Source organism: Pteropus medius, unplaced genomic scaffold (assembly GCF_902729225.1).
Source record: "Pteropus medius unplaced genomic scaffold, Ma_sr-lr_union100, whole genome shotgun sequence".
Classification (NCBI taxonomy): domain Eukaryota; kingdom Metazoa; phylum Chordata; class Mammalia; order Chiroptera; family Pteropodidae; genus Pteropus; species Pteropus medius.
The window spans coordinates 5,922,021-5,940,781 of NW_024354503.1; the positions used below are offsets into that span (position 1 = coordinate 5,922,021).

The 18,761-nt window shown below is 48.8% G+C and overlaps 1 protein-coding gene and 1 non-coding gene across 7 annotated transcripts; both read left to right on the plus strand.

Annotated features, from left to right (window-relative positions):
• Positions 1-2,168: 2,168 nt before the first annotated feature.
• Positions 2,169-17,797, plus strand: THEMIS2 (thymocyte selection associated family member 2). Of its 6 annotated transcripts, none has more exons than XM_039854083.1 (7): positions 2,169-2,347; positions 2,782-2,854; positions 5,175-5,315; positions 7,592-8,002; positions 11,779-12,857; positions 15,032-15,152; positions 15,569-17,797. In XM_039854083.1, the coding sequence occupies exons 1-7, from the start codon at positions 2,198-2,200 to the stop codon at positions 15,622-15,624; spliced, it is 2,031 nt and encodes a 676-aa protein (XP_039710017.1). In that variant the 5' UTR covers positions 2,169-2,197; the 3' UTR covers positions 15,625-17,797. The 6 variants fall into 6 exon arrangements, with proteins under 6 accessions (XP_039710017.1, XP_039710019.1, XP_039710018.1 ...); XM_039854084.1 differs by having other exon boundaries at positions 2,173-2,347; positions 11,779-12,851; XM_039854085.1 differs by lacking the exons at positions 15,032-15,152; positions 15,569-17,797 and adding an exon at positions 13,406-15,010.
• LOC120596343 (5S ribosomal RNA) lies at positions 8,687-8,805 on the plus strand. Its single transcript, XR_005651140.1, has one exon. It is a non-coding gene; the product is annotated as a 5S ribosomal RNA (ribosomal RNA).
• Positions 17,798-18,761: the final 964 nt, after the last annotated feature.

Consider the following 18,761-nt stretch of genomic DNA (forward strand, 5'->3'; position numbering starts at 1 on the left):
TAGGTGCTCAGAGAATCACATCTGCTAATGTTTCTGGAAACGTGCAGGAAGTCCCACTCTTTTCCATCTCCTCTGCTGAGCAGAACTTCCTCCTGGGCGAGAGGCCCTTGTGTAACTCCGTGTTCCGTTTCCCTCAGCTCCTTCCTTATCTCATCTGGTATATTAGAGGCTCAGCAGCCTTTAGCATGACCGAAACACACCCTTAGCAGCTATAAAATCAAGCACACAATTTGGCCTAGAAATTCTACTTCAGGAATCTATCTTAAGGAAGTATTTTCTAGCCATCCATTCAGCAAGTCTCAATGATGCTGGTTTATTGAGCACCTACTATGTGCCAGGCCCTGTGCAAAACGCTGGGGATACACTGGGGAGCAAAGCAGCCTGGTACCCTGGTCTCTACCCTCCAGAAGCCAACTGTTTTGTTGCTGAGGATACATTAAGCCAATAATTACATGGGTAAGTATATAACTACAAATTATAATGGCAACAAAATAGTTTCAATATATTGGTCATAGTAGGCTTTTGCCTGCTAGTTTTGGTAAGTCCACTTCTGTGCCCAGGAACCTGGGAAAAGATAAAGGTGAAATGAAAGGGAAGAATTTGAAATTTTCTGTTGAAAATTTCCTTGAAGGTCGTGGCTGGACCTGATTTCAGCAGGGTCCTGGGGTGTATTTGTAAATGTTTATGCAAGAGAAGAAAAAGACAAAAATAATAGGCTACTAGTGAGAAGGAACGCTGTCACCGACCAGATGGTGGTTCCTAAACACCATTTTCCAATAAAAGGAACCAAAGCTTCTGGGAGAAATGGCTGATTGTAGGACTGGGGCAGGAATAAGACAAGATGAACCTGGGGCATCCTGTATCGTCAGACAGGAAGTGCTCAGAGGACAGACGATGGGGGTACGGCAAAGGGACCCAAGAGTCTCAAAGCTGGAACAAAATAAATAATGTAGTATTAGATCCTAAGTCAAAGTATAAAATAAATATACACAGGTCTATGCTGACATAAATAAATACTTGAATAAATAAATAAATGGGGGAGAAGAGAAAATCTTTCTTACAGAGGAATTCCAAGTAATTTGTTTGGATGCTCCGCCCTCCCGGAAGTGGGGCTTAGCTCCCCGCTGAGGGTGGGCTGCACTTAGTGACTTGTTTCCAAAGAATAGCAAACGGAGAGGGGAAGACAGCAACTTTAAGTGGGGCACCTGGAAACACCACAGTGATTGATCAAGGTTCACACCACAGTGAGAAGTCATGGAGGTGGCATGTGGTCACTGAGAGGCCGTGATGAGGAAGCACACCTCACCTTGGTAGTATCCTCCCCTAAAACCTGTAACCTCAGTCTGGCCATGAGGAAAGCATCAGAAAAAAAAATTGAGGACTTTCTGCAAAATACCTGCCCAGTGCTTCCCAAGACTGTCAGGGTCATGAGAAGAACAAGGAAAGGTTGAGAAAGTGTCAAAGACAGGACACAATGACGACTAAATGCAATATGGAATCCCAGATGGGTCCCGGAACAGAAAAAAGGACAACAGATGAAATCCAAGTAAAGTCTATAGTTTAGTTAACGCTAATTCAGCAATGTTCGTTTCTTTGTTTTGACAAATGCATTATGGTAATGCAAGATGGCAGCGTTGGAGGAATTTGAAACTAGCTGAGGGATGTACGGGAAATCTCTAGTACTTTTGTAACTTTACTGTAAATTGAAAATTTAGAAAAACAGGCAGAATAAAGAGTGGAAAGAAACAGCAAAATTTTAGTAGTAAATATACTGTGTGATGAGAAAAGAATGTTTGTCCTCTTTATTTGTCAAATGTCTTTTATTAGAGTTTATTCTTTTTATTTTAAACTTTCATTATTATTTCTGATTAGAAGTCTTCTATTACTTTTATAATAACAAAAAAATGAAATAAAGCATTTTGTGCAATGCCTATATCATATCAATTAATCCTCATAAACAGCTAAGATTCTTTCTCCTATTTTATAGACGAGGAAACTAAAACTCAGATAATCAAAGTATAACAAGCAAGATGAGGAACGGGAATTTGAACTTCTGTCGATCTAACTCCTGAGAGACGGAGAAATGGAAAAGCCTCATCTAAGCTTGTGGGGTCAGGAGAAGAGGTTGGATTCTCCTAAGCGGATTTCTCTTTAGCCCAAGGAAGAATTTCTAACTAGAATTGTCCAGAGGGTGTGAATGTCCTGGAAAGGGAAGGAGTTCCGTGTCGGTAGAGGACCACGGAGTGTCCTGGAGAGGAATTCAGGAGACCTGACACTGTGTCTTCCTCCTCAGACGCAAAGAGCAGGACGGTGTCTTTCCTATGCGACCCAGCAAGTACCACGCCAGGCAAGCTGCGTTTCCTCGTTCTAACTAGGAGGGCCTCGGGGACAGTGGGTGCATGGAGGGGCTTCTGGGCCTTTTCCTGAATCTTCATCATCGTCCCGCCTCCACCGGGTCCATCACTGACAATTGGGGAGGTAGAGACCTGCTTTTATTTATTCAGATCCTCCCGGGGGTCAGGTCCTGATCTAGACCTGCTAAATCGTGCCACCAATGTGACATGTAGGTATTGCAACCCCCTTCTAGAGATGCGGAAACTGGGGCTGGGAGAGGGAAATGGCTTAGGCCGGAGCGCGGGTGGGCGCGGTGGAGCAGCGGCTCCCCGCCAGCGGGGCGGGGCTGGCGGGGCGGGGCTGGCGGCTCCGGCCTGAGCGCGCGCGCCCGGCCGCTCAGTCCGCGTCTAGCGAGCCGCGCGGACCATGGCGTCCGTGTCGCTGCAGGACTTCGTTTGCGCCCTGGACCCTGCCTCCCTCCCGCGTGTGCTGCGCATCTGCTCGGGAGTCTACTTCCAGGGTGAGTGAGGTGCCGAGACCCCCCGGCCCCGGGCTCCTCCGCTGCCAGGTTCTCCCTGCGTGTCCCGCAGAGGCGCTGCCAGGGCGTTAGAAACCTGAGAAAGTGAGCCCCGGCTTCGAATCTCGACGCTGCCACTGCCCAAGCTATGTGATTTGGGGCTACAGTTAACCTCTCTGGGCCTCGGCTTTTGCTTCCGTGGAATGGAGGTTCGCCGATTGCCCCGCAGGGTGGTAATGAGCTCGGACACACAGATGGGTGGAACCGAGCCAAGCCAGCTGCATTGATTGAGGGCCTACGGTGTGGCGGCGCGGCATTAGGCACTCACGACAGGTAGCTGTGGCTTGATTCTTAAGTGCCAAGTCAGCCCTCCCCTCCGTGTGGCCTCTTTTTTGCACACCCTTGACGCCCCTCTATCTACACCGCCCTCCTTCAGTTCCTTCATCCCACCTCTGTCTTCTGCTTGGCAATGGGCGGTACTTGATCCGATCAGCTCTTCAGTTCTCCGCTTAAATAGCTCCTCATCCTAGAAGCCTTCCCAGCTCTCTGCACATCTGCCCACCTGGCCACAGCCCACCTGTTTCACAGGGACGGATGGGTACACAGCAGGGCCCTGTCACTTGTTATCGTCTGAGAGCGCAAGAGGCAAAGAACTGACGGGCGGTGGAAGGGAGAGGACGGCTGCTCGGCAGATGGGAAACCCTGGCTGCTGCGGGTGAGGGAGGAGCTGCGGGCATCCGCGTCCGGAAGGAGGACGTGGATGAGAGAGGGAACCCAGACACTGGGTGGTGCTGGGGAGGAAGGCTCCTTCCTTAGAGAGCAAACGAATGCATGGGTGCCCTAGCCATCCTGTCCGCTCTCGCTGTCCCCTTTCTCTGTTCCCTTGCTCTGCCACAGCAGCTTCCAGTAAAGTGTTCTGAGGCCCCATGTGGGTTCTAGACCAAGGGTGAGACATATGGAGGGCCACAAAGTGGACAGGACAGGCCACCGCACTGTGGGTCCCGCCAGGTCCACCTGGGAATCTAATAGATCTGGGTTCAAATCCTGACACTACCTCTCTGGGCTTCCAGCAGGCACCTGTGCTCTGTTTGCTCTCCTCCCAACATCCCTTACCCGCTGTGTGTCATAATATCTGCATTTCTTCATTTTCCGTGAGCCGGGTGGTGGACGGAAGTTAGGGTAAGAAAAGAGCCTGGTGGGGTGAGTGTGGAGGACAGATGATGATTCTGATGGAGCAGGCGGCTGGCCTGGACATTTCCACTTGGAACCCCTGAGGAGCTGCGGCTTTGGAGGCAAACACCCTGGACTTGAGTCCCAACTTGGCCTCTTATTACCTATAATCTTGGGCTGCCCACTCAGCCTCACTGAGGCTGTTTCATTATTTAGGAAAGGGAAACGGTCCCTCTGAGGGCAGTCGTGGGTTTTAAAACGACGCATCTGCAGTGCTGACCACGGCGCTCGGCACCACTGCAGCTGTCCCCACCAGCCCCAGGGCCTACCCCTGAGACTGTAGACAGAACTGTGTTTTATGAGCCTGTGTGTAAGGGGTGGGGTTTTCCTGGGGGTAAGTGGTAGAGTTTTCACCAGTTTCTCAGGGCTGTTGTGAAGAGTCCTGCTGGGGCTGCCCTGGGGTGGGTTGGGGTCAGGTGGCCTCAAGGCTTGTCCAGCTGCACTTTCTGTTGTCAGCAGGGTGCAGAGCCTGTGCACTCCATGTGTGGGAGAGATCTCTATTGAGCACCTTCTATGTTCCGGACACTGTTTTAAGAACTTTAAACCAGGAAAGCGACACTACTGGGCTCAAAAGAGGGGGCCCAGAACCCTGCCTGTGCCCCCCCACCCCCCCGCACCCTGCTCCTGGCCTCCCCATCCCCTGTCATTGGCTTTCCATTCTCTCCTATACTTTTTAAAAAACCATTCATCTGAAGAAGAAGGAGAAGAAGAAGAAGAAGAAAGCACCGGGATGGATGCTAGGCTCTGTGTGACCTTGGGTAGCCACTGACCTTCTCTGGGCCTGATTTTGTAACTGTACAATAAGGAAATGGGGAGTCACCAGGTTCTCTACACGTTCGTGCCTTCAGCATATGGTTAGAGGCCAGGCCTCTTCTGGCTGCAGTGATGCGAAGATAAATCAGCCCTGCCCTATGAGCTCAGTTTAGGAGGCACGGGGACATGAAGGCCAGAGAATGTACCACAGAGGAGTACATCCAGTGCTAGGAGGCAAAGGTAGCATTTATGCTGCCCGAGGACGGCTGATCCAGTGGCCATAAGGGAAGGCCCAGTGCTTGGCCCCTGCCGAACTTTGAAACTGAGTCTGTGTCTGCAGGCTCCATCTACGAGATCTCTGGAAATGAGTGCAGCCTCTCCACGGGGGACCTGATTAAAGTCACCCAGGTTCGCCTCCAGAAGGTGGTATGCGAGAATCCTGGAACGGGCCAGACCATAGAGCTGGACCCCAACTTCCAGGGTAAGGTGGGCACCTCCCTCTCCCCAAGTGCCCTGGCAGCCTCCAGGCACACCTGCGGACATACTCGTGGGCTTGCCAACCCCAGCTCTCCCTCCCACCGTGGCTCTTCAGCCACCACTATCCATCCTCAGGGAGGTGTGACGTTGCCCTGAGCCTGGCTGGCATGGCTGCACCCTCTCCTTACCCATCTCTCTCATCACATCTTGGCTGGGACTTATTTGTTCCAAGTCTTTGTCCATGTGCCGTGTCCCCTCACACATTCACTTACTAAGCATTTACTGACACCTACTGTGTGGCAGCCCCTGTGTTAGGGGCTGGAGATGTGGGGCTCAGGATGAACCAGGGGTAGCCCTCTCTGGTGGGGGGCATCCAGGATGGCAGTGAGAGGGGGGCAACAGTAGAAGTAGACACAAATTTAGAGGGGGCTCCAGCGGGAGCTGCCTGCCTCAGTGGACTGTGCAGGCTTCCTGGAGAAGGGTGGCATCTTAGTTGGAGGAAGGATCCCTAGAGGGAGTAACATGTGTACAAACCTCATGTACCTCACTTCTGCAGGAGGCATGTCGTGTGGTGGACTGTGGGCCAGGTGCTGAAGCCCACAAACAGCCTGGGTGGGAAATCCCACTGTGTCAGCCACTAGCTGTGGCCTTGGCAAGTTCCCATGACCTCTCTGGGCCTCAGCTTCCTCCTGAGTGACTGGGGTACTCAGACTTGATGTGAGGATGAGATGAGTTGCCATGCATGAAGCACATAGAACAAGCCTGGCACAGAGCAGGCACCCTCTGAAGGCTGGTTCTTAGTATGATTCACTGTAATCACTGCAACGGGATGGGTGAGGGTGTGGGTTCCAGGTGAAGCACAAGTGGTGGGAGGTGGCGGGTGGTCAGACCACTGGGGACTCGTGTGGTCTTTTGGTCTTTATTTTGAAGGCATTGAGGAGCCAGTGAGAGTTTTAAGTATGAAAGTGATGTACGTTATTTTGTATTTTGAGGATTTTGTTTTTAATTTGAAATACTTTCAAATTTACAGAAGGCTTGCTGGAACTATTGTACAGCCTTATCCAGATTCACCAATTGTTATATTTTATTACATTTACTTTCTCTCTCTTTCTTCCTCTTTTTCTCTCTCGTCACACACACACACACGAACATATGTTATTATATGTATTTTATATGTATACATATATTTTTCCCGAACCATTTAAGAATTGCAGACATGATGCCCTTTTACATCTAAATATCACTCCTAATATTTAGTGTCTCTTCTAAAAAACAAGGACACTCACTCACAAGACTATAGTTCAGTGATCAAATTTAAGAAATTTTATATTGATATAATAGTAGTGTCTAACCCACAGTCTATATTCAGATTTTACCAACTGTCCTAATAATGTCCTTTGTAGTAGTTTTTCCCCTTGAACCAGAATCCAGTCCCGGATCACACATTTCAGGCAGTTGTCCTATTTCGTTAGAGTCCTTCAGGCTGCAAGAGTTCCTTAGCCTTTCTTTGTCTTGACATTGACATTTTTGAAGAGTTCAGACCAGTGCTTTTGCAGAATGTCCCTCAGTCCTGGTTTGTATGATGTTTCCTGGGTAGGATACGTGTTGAGCTGATTGGGTAGGAAACTCTCAAAAGTGAAGTTATGTCCAGATGTGGGATTATTTTAGGCCAGCTGGGTGGCAGGAAAAGGATGGATGGGGTGGGGGAGGGGTAGAAGGGAGGAGAGCAGTCAGGCAGCCAGAACTGGCAGACAGTTAAGGGGGGTGGTCAGAGTCATTTTGCCAGTAGCTCCAGGGGGTCAGTAGCTCCTGGGTTTCTAGTTTGGGAGAGGGACAGTGGTGCTGCCCTAGAATGGGGTGATAGATATTGAATGTGTGGGATTGGATATGTGGGACATGAGGTACCTGGGGGCAAAGTTGGCTAAATTGGAGGCAGATGGGGTCAGAAAATAGGAAAATGTGGCAGTCGTCAATGTGGCTGTTGGGGAATTCATCCTTGTTCTGTTATCTGTCTCTGGCAACAGTCCCTCTGTGTCCATTCCTGTGTGTTAGAAGAAACTGTCTCCACCTCTGCCCTTCACTGTCCATTCACACATGGTCCCTTGCTGTCCCTTGTCCCTTAGCCCTGCAGCCTGGGTGTCCAGAAGCTGGCTTGCCCTTGACATCTGTCCTCAAGGGATTCTGTCTGGGTTCTCTGGGACCAGACCAGGGCCTGGTGTATGTGGCCCTGGACACAACCAAAGCCTGCCCCACACTGACACCCTCTGCTGTGCTCCACAGGCCACTTCAGTCCCCTCACTGGCCCTCAGAGCTATGGAACCCTGGAGGAGCTGGTCTCTTCTGTAATGCGGAGCTCCAAGCAGCTGCCCATCTGGTTCATGTCAACCCACAGAATTGACACGAAGGCCAGGGTAGTGCCTCAGGAGCAGCCCCTCATGCTCGAGGCTGTGGAAAGGCACCCCAAGAACTGCTACGCGCGCTGTGTGCTGGGCACAGAGACCCAGCCAGTCGTTCTGCACCTGCCCCTGTTCCAGAAGGGGCCCTTCTGGGAACTGGAGACTGGTGCCCCTCGGACCATGCTGCAGGCCCTGCAGGACCCAGCCCTGAGGGACCTCCTCCTCACCTGCCCCACCCTCCCCTGGCGCACGCTGACCTTGAAGCCCCAGTACGAGATCCAAGCCATCATGCACTGTGAGTTGCCTGGGCAGGTGGGTGGGGGTTGGTGGGGAAGGGAGAGAGGGGACCCTGGCGACTCGCTCTGATGGAAGACTCCAGCCCCCGTTGGACAGTCTAGGGTGGCTTACTCAGTATATACAAAATAACAGAATAAAGATTCCCAAAGAGTGGGAAGTTAGGTATAAAAGGAGATAGGCAAATGGGCTAATTTAAGAGTGAGATCCCCAGTAGTGTATACGACTGGGCAGAAATTAGGCTGCGAGCTTGCTAACAGCGAAGACCGAGAGACAGTGTTACAACGTGAAACCTTGACCATTTATTTGCTCAGGAGAAAAAACATTTTCCTGCCTCTGAGGAGAGCAGTACTGTTCCTGAAGGTCCTTCTGGCAGGTGACAGAGGCCCCTGGGCGAATCCTCTAGCCTTTTCATGCGTTATTCTTAGGTCAGGCTGGTGGCAGCATGCAGAGCAGGGTTGGTGGTACTGAGGCAGAAGGTGGCCCGTCTGGCTAGTCGGAGGCTGAGCTTGAGTGGAGGTGAAAGCACTGTGCCCCGGGACCTCCTTCCTGGAGGCCGGAGTTTGAGGTTCCGCTCCCTGGCAGTTAACGAGAGAGCAGTTGGTTAGGGTTGCCGGCAGACTACAGAGCCAAGTGAGTATTCTTCGCCCTGTTTTCAAAAACAAAATCTTTTAAAACTATTTTAGTCTACGGCCATACCACCCTGAACAAGCCCGATCCCGTCTGATCTCGGAAGCTAAGCAGGGTCGGGCCTGGTTAGTACTTGGATGGGAGACCACCTAGGAAGACCAGGTGCTGTAGGTGTAAAAAATAAAAAAATAAGGGACTGTAAGCTGACAAGGTCCTTGCAATCTGTGAGGTCAACCAAGGGTTGCCTCGCCTAAAAACTAAAATAAAACTATTTCGTTATGGAAAAATTCAAACATATAAAAAAGCAGGGAGTAGTATAACCAGCCCCCATGAGTCCATCACCCAACATCACAATTAGCAAGCAGCTCACGAGTTACCCTGTTTCATCTCTCCCTATCCTCACTCTCCCCAACTGATTATTTCAAAGAAATCCCAGATATCATAGCATTTCTTTTGTAAAGACTCCAATATGTGTCTCTTTTTAAAAAAGTGTCTCTATTCAAAAATATGTGACTCTTCTTTTTTTTTAAACAGACACACAATACCATCATCATACCAAAAAGATGAACAATAACTCCTATTCTCACCACTTGGTGGCGAGACACCTGGTGTTTGAATTTCCTCCACTGTCTTCTAAATATTTTTACAGTTTATTCACATCCACATAAGGTCCACAACATTGCTGTCAATTGTTAGGTCTCTTAAGTCCCTTTTAATCTATAGATTCCCCTTTTCTATTTTTCTTGTAATTTATCTGCTGAAGGGAGGCTATTTCTCCTGTAGGCTTTCTCATATTTTGGATTTTGTTGCCAGAATCCCTGCGGAGGTGTTAACCTCCTCCCCTGCCCCCTGAGTTTCCTGTTGGGTCGGGCCCTGAGACCAACTCCAGGTTCGATGGTTCAGTGGGAGGATCACAGGACTCGGCAGACTGTGATGTATTACAGCAAAAGGACACAAAGCACAGTCAGCAAAGGGAAGAAGTGCATTGTGGAGAAGCCCAGAGGAAGCCAGATGCAGCTTCCAAGAGTCCTCTCCCAGGGGAGGCACACAGGGCACACTTAATTCCTTCAGCACTGAACTGTGCCAGCACACGTGGGGTGTTGTCTACCAGGGAAGTTCATTAGAGACAGTGCCCAAGGTTTTCCCTGGTAATGTAGCCACCCTCTGCCCAGCATGTACCAAAATTCCAGGCTCCTGGAAGGAAAGCAGGTGTTCAGCATTAGCCACGTTGTTTGCACAGTGACCCACTCTTATCAGGGAATGGTGGGGGCCCTCCCCAAATCCACAGTCCTACATGCCAGCCCAGGACCAAGCCTGCAGGCAGACTTTCTTAGTGAGAGCAGTCTCAGGCCAGATATTTTAGCTCTTTTCTGCACACCTATCAACAGGCACCTAGCTCTAGAGGCCTGACCAGATGCAAGTCAATTTCTCATTGTCACATGAGGTGTGGAACAAGGAATCCCCACTTGGCTCTGTCTGCCACCAATCTAACTTGAACACCAGCCTTGCCGTGTGGTGTAGGTCAAATAACACAATGAATGGGCCAGTGTTTGTGATATGAGTGGTTGCTGGTGACCACTGCCTAGATCCATGATTTCATTAGGAGTTGCAATGGTGATATTTTAATCTGATCATTATTTCATTTATTAGCCAGGAAACTACATAAAGAGAAAACTCCCCTCACCTACTCTTTGCTTACAGTTTGTACAGGAAATTCAGGACATTGTGTTTGTGTGTGTAGAGGTCCCTGGGTAGGCTCAGCCTCTGACTGGCCTGACCTGGCCAGGATCTGCCTGTTTCACCAACCCTGCCACCAGCCTGCACTGAGGACTGTCCTAAGAAATAACCTTTTTCACTAATTTTTAAAATAACGAGCTGGCTCCCTAGCACCCTTCATCAGTGATTATTTAGGTTTTTAAAAAAATAATTTTGAAGTTACAGATGAAATGTTTTCCATGTTCCAATCCACTGAAATTTTATTCTTATCGATGATCAAATTATCTCCGCTTTGGCCAGTGGGAGGCTCCTAAATCCTTTTGACATACCTTTGTGGTCTTGGATAGATTTTCTTACTTTCTGGTGTAAGATGGTCAAGGTTCATCTTGAACATTTCCTCCCCAGGAACTGAAGTTAGCTCTCTCCTGGGGAGCTCTGGACTCTCCTGGCAAATGACAGTAAGAGACCACAATCTGGGCAGCTAGCGGTTTTAATGGTGGCTTGGCAGGCTGTGCTGGATACCGAGGTAGTTCAGGAAATCCGTAAAATATTTTGAAGAAAAAATCAAAATAGCACAATGAACTCCCATGTGCCTATTAACCAGCTTCGACCAATTGTTAGCTCATCTGGTACAAATCCCAAGTGTGTCCTGAGAGAAGTCATCACTACCCCTCTGAGCCTTAATGTTCTCATGTGCCAAGTGGGGAAGATACGTACGTCATGTGACGTGCTTCAGACAACGCTGTGGGTGGGGGGGGGCCCGTTTTCCTCATACTTACAGTCACTTCTTGAGTTTATACCCAGGTACTAATTCAGAGAGGAAACACGTTGCTTGAGGTCATTTAGTCAGTCTTTCCTGATTTATTTCTTTATTTAAATCCAGAAAGGACTCGGAAAGACAGCTTATAAAATCACATTCAATTAAACTTCAATTAAACTTTAGAAGTGGTTGGACTGATGGGACAGTGGATATTAAGGAATTACCAAATAATCATTATTACTTCAATGTGGTAATGACATTGTTATGTTTAAAAAATTTTAAAAATATCCCTTTTAAAGACACACACTGAAACAGTCGCAGGTGGCATGATGTGATCTGGTTCACGATGACCCAGTGAAGGGAGACTAGACAGACAGGAGTAGAAATTAAAGAAGATGGGCCTGGAGCTCAGTGTTGGAGCTGGGATATAGGTATGTGGGGGTTCCCTATACTACTAGTCTCTCTACTTCTACAAATGTTTAAAGCTTTCTATAATAAATTTTTTAAAAAAGGCCAAAGTGGGCAAGGAATCAGGTAGAGTAGGAAAGTGCTGGCAGGGAAGAAAAGATAAGGACAGGAAGGTCAGCCAGGCCAGGGCTCGGGTCTGGGGGTGCAGAGCGCTCTGCAGGCTGCACGCGGCCCCGCCACTGAGTGACCTGCCGCCTCCACAGTGCGCAGGACCATGGTCAGGATTCCTTCCACCCTGGAGGTTGACGTGGAGGATGTCACCGCCTCCTCTCAACATGTCAGCTTCATCCAACCGCTGCTGCTGAGTGAAGCCCTGGCCCGGGGGGGGCCCTTCCCCCTGACCACAGAGATCCTGGAAGTTCCGGAGGGGCCCCCCATCTTCCTCAGCCCGTGGATGGGCTCCTTGCGGAAAGGCCAGAGACTTTGCATCTATGGCCTGGCCTTCCCGTCCTGGCGGGTAATAGCCTCAACCAAGGGCCGGAAGGTGCCCAGATACTTCATGGTCTCTGGGGCCTACCAGGGCAAACTGCGACGACGGCCAAGAGAGTTCTCCACGGTCTATGACCTCCTGAGTGCTCTCCAGCCAGGCCAGCCACTCCGGGTGGTGGCCACCAAGGACTGTGAGGGCGATGAGGTGGAGCTCCCTGGGTTCGCTTCCCTGGCTGTGGGAGACAGGTTGGAGGTGATGGGGCCTGGTCAGGCCCATGGGGCTCAAGGAGGGGACATAGACATTTTGGTGTGTCATCGGCTGAGTGACCAGGCCGAGGAGGAAGAGGAAGAATGTGAGGAGGAGGCAGAGGGCCAAGAACAGATCGTGCTGCCCCTCTACCTCTCCGGCGGCTTCGTGGAGGATATGAATGATGGCCGGCGCTACAGCCTGGCAGATCTGACTGCCCAGTTCTCACTGCCCTGTGAGGTCAAGGTGGTGGCCAAAGACGCCAGCCAGCCTGCTGACCCTCTGCCTTCCTTCTCGGGCCTGCGGCTGGAGGAAAAGATTATGGAACCCTTCTTGGTGGTCAGCCTGGACTCTGAGCCTGATAAGTACTTCGAGATTCCTCCCCAGTGGCTCGACCTGACTGTTGTGGAGGCTGAGGAGCAGCCAAGACAGCCAGCTGGGTCTCCGCCCACAGTCACAGTAGAGGAGGTGACAGATGCCTTCTATTATCGCATTCGGAAGTTACCGGCATCCGAGAGCCAATCCCCTCCACCAAGGCCCCCGAAACGTGAAGGCCTCGGTGGGCAGAAGAAACGGAGCAGCCAGGAGAGAAACATCAAGGTACTGGTATGACTGAAATGGGCAGGGAGGGGTCGCCTGCTGGGATCACTGCAGGACCTGCCATTTCCTCTTTGTCTGGCATCACATTTCTTACAATCGTATTGAACTTGCAGTTTATAAACTTGTGTACTTTGCATCTGTTATTCTTATTATATCCTGACAATCGTCATGTTGATGTGATTGTCCACATTTTACAGTTGAGGAAATGAGGACTCAGAGACGGTGAGATTTGCTCAATGTTACAATTAATAAATGGGAGGCCTGAACTGGAACATAGCATTCTGACTCCAAGTTCATTGTGCTTTCCCTCTGGTACCTGATGTCATCCTCCTAGTTCAAGCTTCATCATTTTTCACCTAAACTGTTTCAGCAGGCTCTTCAACTCTTCCTCACAGCTGTCCGAATGGCCTCCCAAATCTGTCCCTGGTCACCGAAGGGTCTCGGCCCCATTTTCTGAAAATTTCAGTGGCTCCCTACTGCCAGGGGAGTAATACAGACCCCTTAACATGGCATCCAGGGTCCTTTGTAAGCTGACTTTAGTCTCACCTTCCCAGGCTCATCTTCTACCACCCACTCTGCAGTCCACATTCCAGATACAGAGACGCTCCTGAAGCCCCCTGACTGTGCCAAGACTCCTACCTCAGCATTTACACATACCAGTTCTTTAGCCAGGCATGTTCTTCCTCCTTCCAGGCTCCTGGGCAAGGCTCAGCTCAGAGTCCTCCTAGGCAGTGAGTTCTCCCTCTTTTGTATTCACCCTGCATGCTGGACGTTGCTGGGGAGGTGGGGGTGCGGTGGATAGAGTGGGTCACAGTTTCCTGTTAGTTGTACTCGAGTCTCTGGCTAGAATGAGAGTTCTGTGGGGGCAGGGACCTCACCCATTCCAAGGTGGGCCAAGAAAGTGCCAGTGAGTGCTGAACTGAACCAAACTGAATCACACTAAGGAGGAAAGAACCAGACACAGAAAGACTGTTGATGTCCCAGTTTATTCACTCTGTGGCCTGTACTCTATTCTGAGTATCTGTTTTCTCACCAGTGAACCCGAGATAACATCACTGACTCACATCCATGTTTCATTAGCTGCTGCTACCTGTTGGGTGCTTGCTCTGTGGCAGGCATCTTATATGCACTGCCCCAGCTGGCTCTCACACCATCCCTCTGAGGTGGGCACTGATAGCTTTTTGTTTAGTTGAGAAAACAAGAGATGCAGAGATGTAGTTTCCCTGAGATCACATCGCCAGCAAGTGGCGGGCTGGGGTTTGAAATCGGGTCTGACCACATGGCTTGAGCACCTAACTGCTCGTGTTTGTGTGGGTAGGTAGTGGGATGGCAGTGGAAGTTAAAAAGATGAATCCTGAGCTGTCTTAGCCCCAGAAGCGGGGCATATCTGCAGAGAAGGGGCAGTTGTTTTCTGGGAGGACAAAGAATGGACTGGGACATCTAAAATACAGGCCTTGCAACAGTGCTGGAAAGAATTCAGACCTCAGTCCCAGCCTTGGCTCCTGATAGAAGTGACATCAGGCCCAGTTCTTGTTTTTGAATCAGCAGCTTTTCCTCTCTGGGTATCAGTATTCTTCGCTGCTGATCAGGGGAGGTATACTGTTTGCTTTCTGAAGCACGATGTGGGAAAGAGCACTGGTTTCAGAGGTGACAGAGAGGGCCTGGGCCTGAGCTTTGGCCCAGTTAGGGTCCCCTGTGTGAGGTCTAACATGGCATACTCTCTCTGAGCCCATTTCCTTACGTGTAAATTAGGGACTGAACCAGGTACTCAGAAGGTCACCTGAGGGTTATATGAACAGATATGCATACAGCATCTGGCACAAGATAGGAGTTCGATGTAAGTCCTCTTCCTTCTGGTACTCCTCTCAGCTCTGGCACTCTGCTGAATCTTTGACTGCTTTTCCCCTTCAGCAAGATGTGAAGCACAGTGACCAAACTCCTATGTGGAGAAACTCAGGAACACTGTCTCTAGCCTCCTATCATCTCGCCCTGACCCTTTTCTCCCCTGCCAGAGAACATTTCACGTGTTTATAGTAAAAACACCTGGGGCCTTGAGACCCTCTCCCCTCAAAAGGAAGTAGAGAAGGGAGCAGAGGAAGTGACATTCGAAGGAAATTACATTTCATGGATTCTGCTGCTCCATTTCTCAGAACTCTGCTGACTTCTGCTTTTTCTCTCAGTCTTTTCAAGTCTCAGATCTGATGAAGACGTTGCCAGAGGTCACCAAAAACCGATCAAATACATATAGCAAGATTTCTACCCATAAGAAGGGCCCCAGGCCCACTACGTCACAAGATTCAGGTGAGTCCTGTTAGCCCCTGTTCACCCTTGTCCTTGCTTCTCCCCTTCCCAATTTTCTCTGCTGCTGCTTTCGCCTCTGATTGTGCTGGCCATACCCTTAGCAGGGCCGTGCCCAAGGGATGGCCAGGCCTATATGGGATGGATTTAGGCTGAAAGGTCCTTACTGTCCCTCTCCCAGGCCTCTAGAGCCCTGGCAAGGAAAATGAGTTCATCTCCCAACACACTACCTTCCCCAAGGCATACAGGGAGAATGTTTGCTAAGTGTTGAGGTAAAAACGAATTTTGGTTTCTGGGCTGGCAAGGACTTTAGAGCACCCAGACCAACCCCTTCCCTAGCCAGGTGAGAAGCGTGCCCTGAAGTAGAAAAAGAACCTGCCTAAGGCCAAAGATTGTCACTGACTTGGACTCTTTTGCAGATGATGATGAACACAGTTACGAAGAAGTAGCTGAGTGCTTTCATAAAACCCTCTAGGCACGGGAGGAACCATGCTTCCTAACTGCTGCTTCTCAGGGAACCCAAGGTACCAGCTGACCATTATAAGCCTTTAGACTTTGGACAAGGTCTCACAAAAATGAGACTGTGGATGGAGAATGGCTTTGTGGGACTGATTTGAAGTGGGATAAACACTGCACCAGACTCCCTCAGGTTCTAGGTTCCTGCCACTGAAGGCTGGCCTGTTTGAGCCTAGTTTGCACTTGATGCCCTTGGACTCGGAGCTTTGGTATCCAGAAGAGCCAACTGAGTTCTACTCAGTCCTGCATCACCAACATCAACTGTCCCACTGGTCAATAAGAAAGGAATCAAAGAAGCCACCAAACTTGGTGACGGCAGCAGTGCCTCCTGCCTTTTAATACAGAGGGACTCAATACTGATCACGAACTGAGAGCCTTTTTTTGTTTGCCACATCCTTGTCCCCCTTCCTGCTCCACTCTTCCTGCCCCTCCCCTGCCAAGGCTCTAAGCTCCTGAGAGACCAGGGCTGTCTTCCTCATCTCTGCAGCACTGAGTACATGACAATGACCACCCAAGATTATTTCACTCCAAAACCATAAAATAAAAATGACAGCCAAGCTTCTGGAAAAATGACAAGATATCACTTATTGTGTGTGCCAGACTCTTTACAAACCTATTTAAATCCTCAACTTTCTTATGTAGACGAGAGCCTAATTTTAAAGATCAGGAAACAAGGAGGCAGATTAGTCATAAACCTGGTTAGGATCCTAGCTTACTACCTGTCAGACAAAGCTAAGTTACCTACCTCGCAAGATTGTTTTAAGAATCAAATGAGAGAATCTTTGTAAAGCATTTAACACGGTGCCTGGCACATAATGAACACTGGATAACATGTATCATTATTATTGACCAAGATCGAACCTATACCCTTTGCAAAAATGAGATAATCTTCCAAGGTCATTCTAAGTCTGTTTAGTGAGGTAAGACCACAGGCCTCATTAATGAATCCTGAGCTGAAGGGGAAAAGCAGTCAAAGCTTCAACAGTGCAAGACTTTGGTTTCCTGGCTGATGCAAATCTGGAACTAGGTACCACGGTCAGCAGAACACAGGAGGTAGACAAAAAGATGATGAGTCTCTAGCTGAGGTGAGAGCTGAAAGAGGGTCAAATTTCCAACTCCTGGATTCTAGGGTACTACACCTGAGTTTGTCATCCTTTTGCCTGCTAACTCCCCTCTGGGCTGTCTGGACCCACTGCACTTTCCAGGCCTCCTGGCCTCCATACCCCACACCATGGAGTTCTCCAGGTGACTACTGAGAGGCTTTTATAGGCTGCTGGGCCAGTCCTCAGTATCTAGCATCCTATCCACATCTTCCCACCAGTTCCCCTACCCTCCTCCAGAAAGACAATCTGTACTGCACAGGAGGACCCTGAGGAAGAGAGTATTCTGGGACAAGCAATAAGAGAGACATAAAGTTCCTCCTTGGCACAGAACCCCTAGGGGCCAAGACCACATGCAAAATGCCAAGTTTCACTTTGCAGTTAATCTTGGTATCAAATTGAGCAAGATCACAAAAGAGGAGAGGGGGCAAAGATGAGGGCTGCCAGTTCCTACAAAACGGGATTTCTGAGTGGCCAAATGCTGCAATGAGAAAGGAAGACACTTCACAACAAAGTTGTGGAAAGCTGGGCTTAAAAGGAAAACATGTTTGAAAATCACAACTGGGCATGTCTGATCAGAGCAATGAAGGTTGGCAGAGAATGGACCAATGGCAGATACTACCCTCAAAGAGTTTTTGTCTTGTTTACCTCTGGAATGATCCACCGGGTGCTGGGGATGGTGTTCTAATGGGGATAGGGATTCCCTCTGACAGTGATCTCCAATGTGGGCACACATGCCTGGGAGTACATAACATGATCCACTGGAATACCTGAAAAAGTTATCAGTACATTCCTTCATAATTATTTTAATATCCTTCATTTATATTTTTGAATGTTTTATAATGTGTAACATGCCAATACAGTAAGAGATGTAAATAACTGCTAAATAAATGAATATAAACTGGGGATATACGTTCAAAAATATTGTTTAGAATTTCCCTCAACTGTATTTTTAAAAACAAATTAATTCTCATCAGACACTAATTCTTATTGGCCTTACTTTAAACCCAATAAAGTATTATTTCTCATGGAGTCTGATTTCTCACCTAGAGATTCTCGAGAGCAGGCTGGACTAACTGCTTGGCTGACACTGGGGGCGTTTCTAGAAACTTGGGTCTGCTGTTCCTGTCTCAACAATGTGCCAGTGGAACAATGAATACCTGAAATCCTAGGGGACGACAAACACCAGAAGTGCAAATGCCTCCTGCTCAAGCAGGGTAGCTTTATAAAGGCTCACTCTGCTGAGGAATGTGCTCAGCCCCATAGGCTTCTGTATTGCTCAGAAAATGCACAACTACTGTGAGACTGTGTAAATGCCATAAATACCGTAAAAAAGATGGCAGAGTTCCTCGCCACTGAGCAGCTACTCTGTGCTGCTGGGAATGCTGAACACCCATCTCTTAGTTTGCTTATATTCCTAGTGCCTAATGGGGTGACACAGATGTCTTCAATACTTGCTGAATCAGTAAGTAGTTTTTAATGGCTGAATCCCCAAATTCAAAGGAAAAGACTTTCATGCAAAACCACTGCTTCTGCCTTGCCCATTTTGAAGGCACTAGCCTGATGACTAGAAAGGGAAGTCCACCACCCATAAAAGTACCCTATCATGCATTTCAAATTCAAATGTATATGACTTTTTAACTTATTTTTAGCCCACTGGCCTTTATTTTAGGAATCAAGAATGGACGTACTTGCAATGGACTGCCTCTTAAACATCTGCATAGCTCCCAAGATGGAAACTACTTTGCATGTATAGAAAATAACAGCCAGATTGTTGTTCACTGTTAGAAACCAGGAGGGTGGAGCCTTCTCTACAGCTGCTAGATCTCATTTAGAAACACAATTAAAGCAATTATAAAATTTTTATTTGAATGTTATACCTCATTAATTTACCTCAGAATTAGTTTTCATTCAAGAAGTAGCTTACTTTCTGGAGCTGTCAAAAACATCTTTGAACTAGTTTCCTCTCCCACAAGAAACAGAGCTAAGTTGGCCA

Bases quoted from the DNA above. Each gene is read 5' to 3' on its own strand.
- THEMIS2 (XM_039854083.1), top strand. From the start codon at position 2,198: ATGTCCTGGAAAGGGAAGGAGTTCCGTGTCGGTAGAGGACCACGGAGT. The intron at 2,348-2,781 runs GCAAGCTGCGTT...GTGTCGCTGCAG, and splicing joins CCCAGCAAGTACCACGCCAG to GACTTCGTTTGCGCCCTGGA. The intron at 5,316-7,591 runs GTAAGGTGGGCA...TGTGCTCCACAG, and splicing joins GCTGGACCCCAACTTCCAGG to GCCACTTCAGTCCCCTCACT.